At 32.1% G+C, this 9810-nt stretch overlaps 1 protein-coding gene across 1 annotated transcript; it reads left to right on the forward strand.

The window, feature by feature from the left end:
• Window positions 1–3860: 3860 nt before the first annotated feature.
• On the forward strand, window positions 3861–6271 carry LOC112491792 (disease resistance protein RUN1). Its single transcript, XM_060814803.1, has 2 exons — window positions 3861–4929; window positions 5068–6271. Exons 1-2 carry the CDS (start codon window positions 3904–3906, stop codon window positions 5233–5235), a joined length of 1194 nt encoding a protein of 397 aa, XP_060670786.1. The 5' UTR covers window positions 3861–3903; the 3' UTR covers window positions 5236–6271.
• The last annotated feature ends 3539 nt before the right edge of the window (window positions 6272–9810 follow it).

Genomic DNA, 9810 nt, shown 5'->3' on the forward strand with positions numbered 1-9810 from the left:
TTTTTATACAGGGCTACTAAAAATTTATGAAAGTTTGTTGTTAAAAGTCTACAATTTGTGGTTAAGTGTTTTAATCCAAATAAATACCATTATTATGTTATGGGACCAACAACACCATGAAAAATAAAAAGGCTTCGACCACTTCTATTTATGATAAATCATCTGCAAATCTTTGTCTCAAGACGGATAAACTTTGGGAATTCAAACTGGAGCAGAGTCAACAATATCGTAGCCAATGCAAACTGGGTCCCGCAGCGAGGTAATGATAGGGGACACAAATATCTCACACTATTTTTATTTATTAATTTTTTTGACATACTAATAATTAAAGAATGGGGATTTTAAGACATGGGCGTGCTCCAACTCAAGATCTTGGTATTCAACATAATAAGGTGGTTATTGTTTTCTCCATATTTTACATTTTACTAGCTAGTTTATGTATTCAACTTGGAAAGTGGACACTGATTTTTCTTCTTTAAAACTAAAGCTTATGCACTGAAATTGAACCAAAACTGAAAGTTAGGAGAGCGGGGGTTACAAAATTTTGGTAATTCCAATAATATAAAAGTACTCTTGCAAAATTTAGGGTGGTGATGTAATTTACAAACTTTTATTCTCATGTATCTAATTTACATATGTATTTAAAAAAAAAAAGAAAAAAAAAAAACAGAGACTTGACATCACAGTAAAATGACATAAGATATGAACTACCAAAACAGAACAAAGGAAAGTACATTCCGGTGGTGATCAAACAAATTACACTCTGACAATCATTTGTTTTGTTTATAAACAAAACAAACATCAGAAGTTGGGTAACAAAGAAAGCAACACAGAAAAATCAGAAGAGAGAAATGCCGTGCGGCCATTTATGTTCCTTCAGAATTCTTCCAATTAAGAAGAAGCCCATTATTACCCAACATAAATTGCCTTCTCAATCTCACCATTGTCTCATTCTTTTTATTTTTTTAATTTTTTAATTTTTTTTAATTTTTAATCTTTATTTTATTATTATTATTATTATTATTTTTTGTCTCATCCTCAGCTCCACATACAAAACGATGAAGATCGGGTCAAAATCATCACCAGCAAAGCAGGGGGGTTGGGTTTTCCTTGACAACAAGATCTATATCACTCCTTAACGGACGGCCCATCTCGACCTCATTTCTTATACCTTCTTTCTCGCTCATGTAATCTATTTCTTTGCTTTCCCTTTTTATCTATTTCATCTGATTTTTCTTCCTTTCTTGTTTTTTCGAATAAAAATATTTTATAACGGATAGCACAGAAGATGGATTAGACAAACAAGAGAATATCTTATTGGAGTGCAATATTAGAATATGATTATATTTAAAATTTATATTGTAAAAATTATTAAATAATTATAAATTTGTAGGATATATGATTTGAATAAATTTTTTTTTGAAAATTTAGAAAGCATTCAACTTAGTAGTTTCTTATTGGAAATTTAAAAAGTATGAAATTTTCAATAATTTATTTTAAATATATGTTTACTAATTCTATTAATTGCATATATTATATTAATATAGGCTTATCATTTTTAATTTTCAAAATAAAAATTATTTTATTTATTTATTGGTCTTAGCATACATTAATAAAATTTTAATATACGTAATTTATTATTATTTTTTTCATTTGAAAGCATACAGCTTAATGTTTTTAATTTATTATTAGAACTATTTTTTTCCTTTTGAAAAGATAAACCATTAATACATGCGTCTAAGGATTTATCTAATATTATTTTTATTTTTTTAAAATTATGTTTTTTCATTTTTCATTTCATAATCTTTTATAAATACTTTTTTAACTATTTTTTTATAAAAATATAATATAGAAAAAAAAAATGGAAGAAAAAGGCTTGCGCTTATAACATGTTTGGTATCCAAAATTATACTGTATTAAGTTTATTCTATTAAATTGAATTGTATTGTAATATATTATATTATAATATTTTACTGTATATAGTGTAGTGATGTCTAGTATTATAATTTTTTTTAAAAAGTTTAATTTTAATTTCTTAAAAAATAAATGATTTTTATTTTTATGCATATGATTTTCTTAAATAAATATATTACTGAAAATAGATAAAATTGATTCTTTATTATTATAATTATTATTTATGTAATATTTTTCTAAATAATCATATCACCCATAATGTATTAAATTGAGTTGAATATCATCCATCATAGTTTATGCATTAAAAATAATTAAGAATAGGTTTACCAATAAAAAATTAACAATTTTTTTTTTTAGCGTACTCGTGACTATTGTACATACATTAGTAAATTAAAAAAAAAAAAGATTTTCTTTTTTTTCCTTTTTGGCAAATTAAAAAAAAAAAGCACAAAAGTTGAGAGATAAAAAAAAAATAATAATAATAATAAAAAAGAAGAAGAAAGGAAACAATTTTATTTTGTCCGGTTGTGACACTGGGTGGGGCCTGAGGGTGAGCCCCACTGTGTACCCCATTTTATACACGCTCTGGACACGCCTTCAGCGGTCAAGACTCAAGACAACGTTAAGCAACCTTCTTGAAGGCATTTTCGTACTCCCGGAGTACGAAAATGGCTTCAAACTCCTTCCATACATTTAGTGATTGCATGGCATTTGATAAGATTGTTAACCTCTTCGTTTTCTCCTTTCTTTGTTATGATAACCATAAGCTCACCCTTTTTGAAATGCCACTCTCACATTAGGTGCGCCGACCTGGTGCCTTTTTGGTCCTTTTAGAACTATTGTCATGAACCAACTAGAGGAAAGGTTGCATTGGATTTATTCACCCACTAAACCTGGATGAATATTTCTCTTAAATATATGGGCAACAAATACAAAAGATTTCGGTAAAGGTGGAAAAAAAATACACTAATGGAAGTGACTTGAAACAATGGTAGGAAAAGAGGTTGAATCCCTGTGCTAGTCTTCATTCTTTAGTAAAAAGAAAAGTAGCATCTGTGCATCTTCGCGGAGGTTAACTTTAAAATATTATCTAATTTTTTTTTTCTTTTATTCCTTTTACTTTATTATGACCTTCAAGGAAATTATCTTTAGCAAATATCCATATATATAAGCTTTTAAATGATATTTATAAATTAAAAGCAAAGAGGAAACTGAAAAAATATTGCATTTTCCATGGCTAAGTCGTTTGCTTCTATCTCTCCTTACAATGCCCCTGGAACTCAATATGATGTTTTCTTGAGTTTCAGAGGCTTAGATACCATAAATAATTTCACAGGCCACCTTTACAAAGCCTTGCATCAAAAAGGAGTTCGAACTTTCATTGACGATGAGGAGCTCAGAAGGGGAGAAGAAATATCACCCTCACTTATTGAGGCAATTAGAGAATCAAAGATGTCCGTTATTATCTTCTCTCAAAACTATGCATCTTCACCATAGTGTCTATATGAACTGGTTGAGATCCTTGAGTGTCGGGAATCATTTGGGCGACTGGTTTGGCCAGTCTTCCTGAGAGTGAAGCCTTCTGAAGTAAGAAATCAGACAGGCAGTTTTGGAGAAGCATTAGCTAAATATGAACACAGTTCTGATGTGAACAAGGAAAAGCTTGCTAAATGGAAGGTTGCTTTGACCAAAGCTTCCAATCTATCTGGATGGCATTTATCTAAAGGGTATGTAAATTTGCTTATAGTACTATTATTCTCAAATATTTCGCTGCTTCAATACTTTTAGCCACATGAATTCTAATTAGAACATATATGGTTGAAATTTTTTTTTTGTGACTAATACTTTTTAAGTATAAAATTTATATATCTATATATTGATAAAAGCTTCCCTCTCGATGATGTTTTTCTTAATGGGGCAGAGATGAATCTCAACTGATCCAAAGAATTGTTGAAGCTGCATTGAGTAAAGTAAATCGTGCGGCTCTACATGTTGCCAAACATCCAGTTGGAATTCAAGACCGCTTACGGGGAATTGAAAATAGATGTTGGAACTGGAAGGAATGATGTGAAACTAATAGGGATCTGTGGAACTAGTGGTGTAGGTAAGACCACATTTGCCAAAGCTTTATTCAATGAATTTCCTGATGAATTCGAAGGTTCCAGCTTCCTTGCAGATGTAAGAGAAATATCTAAGCAGCATCTTGGTTTTGTTCAATTACTTGAGACGCTTTTGATTGACATGCTTGGGGATAACAATTTGAAGGTTTGCAATATTCATAGAGGTATCAACATCATAAAGGAAAGACTTTGCAACAAAGGGGTACTTCTCATTCTCGACGATGTTGATGAACTCGATCAGTTGGAGACATTAGCAGGAGGGCACGAGTGGTTTGTCTTAGGAAGTAGAACTATCATAACTACTAGAAATAAACACTTGCTAACTACTCATGGAACTGATGAAATATATGAGGTACGGTTATTGGATCATCGAAGAGCTGCTGAACTTTTTAGTTGGAATGCTTTTAAGACGGAGAAACATGAAAAAGATTACCTTGAGCTCTCAAATCGTATTGAACGTTATGCTGGTGGCCTTCCATTAGCCCTTGAAATATTGGCCTCCTTCCTATGTGGTAGAACAGAACAACAATGGCAAAGTGCAATTCACAATCTGGAAAAGAAACCCAACAAGAAGCTATATCAGATACTTAAAATAAGTTATGATGCTTTACAGGATGATGAGAAGGCTCTTTTCCTAGATATTGCATGTTTCTTTGTTGGGAAGGAAGTAAATTATGCTATCAAAGTACTAGGAACAAGTAATCTTTGCCCAATCATTGGAATTGGAGTTCTTACTGATTTGTCTCTCATAAATATAGAGAATAATAGGCTAAGAATGCATAACTTGACAGAAGAAGTGGGTAAGGAAATTGTCCACCAAGAATCTTCTGAAGCTGGCAAACGCAGTAGGTTATGGTCCCCAGATGATGTTTTTCATGTTTTCTCAGAAAACACAGTAAGAATCATCTCGAAGCTCTTTACAGTTATATCTTCTAACGGGATTTTGTTTACAGTTACAACCCTTTTCATGGGACAATTAGAATATGTTTTACTCTCTAATTCCTAATTTATCTTGTGGTCTTCTCTGGTTTAGGGAACATATATGATTGAAGGAATTATGCTGAAGTTGCCTGAACAGAGAACTGTTCACTTGAATGCTAAATCATTCAAAAAAATGAGACGACTTCGACTTCTTATATTCAGTGGTAATAATGTAGTCCTTTCTACTGCCACTGAATACCTTCCTAATGAATTAAGATGACTTCAAGTGCTTGGTTACCAGTTTTCCACTTTGTCCTTCACTTCTTGTCCAAAACAACTTGTTATACTAAGCATGCCTGATAGCCGTCTTCATCAACTAGGGGAAGGATTCAAGGTACGTTATATTTTGTTCTAGTTTATTATTATTATTGTATTATTTTGTTCTTTATAGCTGTCTAACTAATTTACATTTTTCATTCCCTTTCTTTTGTTTGCAGAATTTTGAAAGATTGAAAGTTTTGAATTTAAGTCGTTCTAAATTCTTAAGAAATATTCCTAACCTATCAACAGCCCCAAATCTTGAGAGTTTACATTTTGAACATTGTACAAGTTTAGTTGAGATCCATGAGTCTGTTGTGTTTCTTACTAGGTTGGTTACCTTGGACTTTTATTGTTGCAGAAAACTCAGAACTTTTCCAAGGAACCTGGCTTCCAAAAATGTTAAATTTATAGATTTTGTAGGCTGTTAAATGCTCGAAAACTTTCCCAATGGTTTTGAAAAAATAAGATTTATAACAAGCCTAAATTTATCTGGAACTGTTATAAAAGAGTTGCCTTCTTCGATTGAGTATATAGTTGTGCTTGAGTCCTTGTACTTAAAGAATTGTAAAGAGCTTGTGCACATTCCAGCTAGCATTTATAAGCTGGTGTTTCTTAATTACCTTCATCTTGAAGGTTGCACAAATTTCTCATAGTTTCTTGACTATGTCAAAGATATACATGGCGGTTTTCATCTTACCAGGTTAGCTTTTATAAATTGTAATATGTCAGAAGAGGATTGTCTTGAAACTCCTTTTAGTTTTTCCTTGCTTGATTGGTTGGATCTATCCAATAACAAGTTTGTCAGTCTTCCCTCCGTTCGCAAGCTTTCTAAACTTTCCAGTCTCAGTTTAGCTAATTGTTAACTACTTAGGGAAATTCTGGAGCTTCCAGAAAGCCAAATGAATTTAATTGCAGCTGATTGCAAATCATTGGTTGAGACTCCATGCAAGATCATGGCCAAGTTGATTTTCAATAATGCGGTCTCTCTCTCTCTCTCTCTCTCTATATATATATATATATACATATATATATATATATATATAGATTATGTATATGTGTGTATGTGTTAACTAATGGTAATTTCCATCAAACTGTAGGGGTTCTTAAGGGACTCTGAATTCAAAGTTACACTTCCCGAATCTGATATTCTTAAGTGGTTAAGCTTTCATTATATACAGGGTCTGTATATTGTGATTTGAGTTCAACTAAGTTGAAGGAGATGGCTACAGTGGTCATTTCTCTCTCTAAACCACCGAGCAAAGAAATAATGGAATTTTCATTTGAACTACTTGGTGAAAGTGATACTCATGTAGGGTCTGTTAGAAGACGGAACATTGTTGCAGAACCGGGGAGTACCTGTCTTATTTATCTTCTTGCTAGAACTCTTCTTTCTGAGTGCTTGCCATATTCTCCATCGAAGGATAGCAAAATTACTGGCCTTGAAAAAATAAACAATGTTAGAAAAATCAGGGTCTCATTTCTTAACAGATATTACCATGATGATGGGTTATGTGTTTGTGGGATTGATTGGTTATGGGATCAAGATGAAATCATGATCGAACAAAAGCTGATCAAAGTCTCTGATTCTATTTCACATGTGATTGATAGAAGCTTTGATGATTTTTTCTAATCGAGGCAACCGGTTGATCAGTTGGAGTTAACAACCATGTTTCATTCTTAGCTTTTTTGTTTAACATGCTGGGGGATAACAATTTGAAGGTTGGCATTTCTTGTAATGAAATCAACATTGCAAGGGAAAGGAGAAGAAAATGCAGAAAACTAGAGAGAGATTTTCGAAAATGGCTTCTGTAATCAATTATCTAATGAATTAGTTTACAATTCTCATTTATAAGCAGACTTCTAACCTTTCTACTAATTCACTCAATGATCCAACTAACAAACTCACAAAACTGTGCCTTTAACTGTCTTTCATCAATGTTTCAAGAATCCTCACTAAATGTTTGTTTGGTATGGCTTTCTCCAGATTCTTCTACTGATGCATCGCACCATTGATATGATTGGGTTGTTTCTTCAACTACACGATTCATAATAAAATAGAACTTGTATCTTTGGATGTTGATGAACTAGATCAGTTGGAGAAATTAGTGGGAGGCAATGAGTAGTGGCTTGGCTTAGTAAATAGAATCATCATAACTGCCAGAAATAAACACTTCCTAACCACTCATGGAGCTAGTGAAATATACGAGGTTGAGGGATCGGATCTTTGGAGAGCTCTCAAACTCTTTCGTCGGAATGCTAGTGGCCTTGTTTGGGGTAAAATCACTTTTATTATGCTAATGGTTTTACATTTTATGCAAACACTTACACCAAAACTCTCTGTATATCACCCACAATAGCCAACTAAGACTCCAAGTTCGTCCCACAATAGCTCACTATTTAGTTTTTCTAGTGGCACCTAAGACTCACACTCGTATTCTAACTTTACTAAAATGAGAGCTCATTATCTTGGATATGAAGGCACTATTACAGATGTTAAGGTCCGTTGCTTAGCCGACTTTCCAATCCTCTGGATTCCTCCTGTATGCTAGGTGCTCACATTGCTTCATGCATCTCTTTTATTCATCAATTCCGAAGCTTACTTTCAGCACAAGCATGTAAGATATTCAATCTAAATGGTTCTAGAACTTCAGTCAGTACTCATATCCTTCCTATGTGATAGGACAAATTGTCAATGGCAAAGTGCCATTCACAATCTGGAAAATAAACCACACAAAAAATTATTTGAAATTCTTTTTTTAAGATGGCTCTCTTCCTTGATATTGCATCTTTCTTTGAAGGAAAAGCCATAAATTGTCTTATCAATGTACATGTGGTTTTAGAAATTGAAATTCTTATTCATATGTTATCATAAAATTGGGGTGCCATATGCAAAGAATGCATTATTTGATTGAAAAAGAGGGTAGAAATTATCGGCCAAGAATCCTATGAGACCGATATGGCATTAAACCATTATTTTAATGGATGAGTAGCTCCGAGACATAACCAGGATTCCATGTTAGGGGTTGCTTTAAAAGGGGGGAAAAAGAGTAAAGTAAAAATATATCCGATTAAAGTCTTACCTATCAATATATCTTACTATAATATATTAACTTTAAAAAATTAAAAGCATAAAAAAAAGGTAATACAAAGTAAGCATAACAAAAAAGTACAAATTATAACACCAAAATCAAACAAAAAAGAACAAATTATAGCACCAAAATCAACTTTGAATTTTATATTTATTATAGTAATATAATATTAACTAGATCATCCGTACAAGCAAAAAATATCTTCTAAATAATCATTTAACCTTAAATATCAGCACCAAAATAGTAAATGCAACTAAAATTACTAATTTTAATATGAAACTTATTTTAATTTTTAAAAAAATGGACAAAAGTTTATAATCTTCGATCTCCTCATTTTTATTTTTATTTTCTTCGAGTAAGCCACTTCAGACTTTGTTTTTTCAAAAATAAAACTATTACCAAGTAAATTACAAAGATTTTTATTTTTTTAATGTACCTTTTTTCCTTCCTCTTATTTCTCTCTCTCTCTCTCCCTCTCTATTTTTTTATTCTTAATTTAATATTAATATTAATATATATATATATATTTTTAATTGGGGGTGGCCGGGTGGGCTCTTGCCCCTATGTAGCTCCGTCTTAAAGCACGAGTTTACTTGTTGATTAAACAGCTGACCTGGATGTATTTCTAGATCAAATAAAAAACATGTGAGGGAGTGAAGCGTGTGTGAGAGAGTGGAAAAAATCTTATATAGCTTAAGATACCCCTTGGATTTTTACATGTATTCCTTCATACGGGTGGAAACAGGGGCTGTTCTATGGTCTTGAGAACAGAGGCTGTTTCCTTGGGTGTGTGTGGTTGTAGTCTTCCTTTCTCGAGTAATGGAATCTAGTCTCTCCTTTTGCTGTCCCGTGCATGTAGATTATCACCCTGATAATCTAATCTCTCCATTTGCTCTCTTTTAAACATTACAAGACATTGTTTAGGAAGTATATAAATGAAACATAGATCCGTAACAATATATATATGTGTATATATGTATATATTAGTCGTAGAATTTGGCTTGCAAGTATATTACCACAGTAATTCCAACATATTGGAATCAAAGAAAGCAACTCCAAATCATGTTTTGCCCTCATTCCTAACAAAATATAAACTGAAATTCCAAGCAAGCAACTTAATGTCACAGAGAGAGAAAGTTGGCTAAGCTAGACACTGTAATCTTAAATATGGTTTCTACTACTAAATACGTTAACATCAAATACACACACAAGAGAAAAATATGATAGAAAAACCTATTAAATTTTAGTTGAGGTAAGAATTTGATTCTTTGGCGTTAAGATAATTTTCACCCCGCGCTGGTGTTCAATGGGTTAATAGATGGCAAATGTCTCCTAGGATACATTGACTACTTTCTAAGAATAGTAGCACTTCAAATTTTCACAAATAACGAAAAAATTTTGTGTTTCACCCTCTCTTTATTTTTATTTTTTTATATGCATGAATG

This window comes from Ziziphus jujuba, chromosome 2, assembly GCF_031755915.1.
Source record: "Ziziphus jujuba cultivar Dongzao chromosome 2, ASM3175591v1".
In the NCBI taxonomy this organism is placed as follows: domain Eukaryota; kingdom Viridiplantae; phylum Streptophyta; class Magnoliopsida; order Rosales; family Rhamnaceae; genus Ziziphus; species Ziziphus jujuba.

What these genes read in the sequence shown, in the direction of transcription:
- LOC112491792 (XM_060814803.1), top strand. Translation starts at nt 3,904, where the DNA reads ATGTTGCCAAACATCCAGTTGGAATTCAAGACCGCTTACGGGGAATTG. An exon ending in ATGTTTTCTCAGAAAACACA is followed by an intron (nt 4,930 to 5,067) that starts GTAAGAATCATC and finishes TCTCTGGTTTAG; the next exon opens with GGAACATATATGATTGAAGG.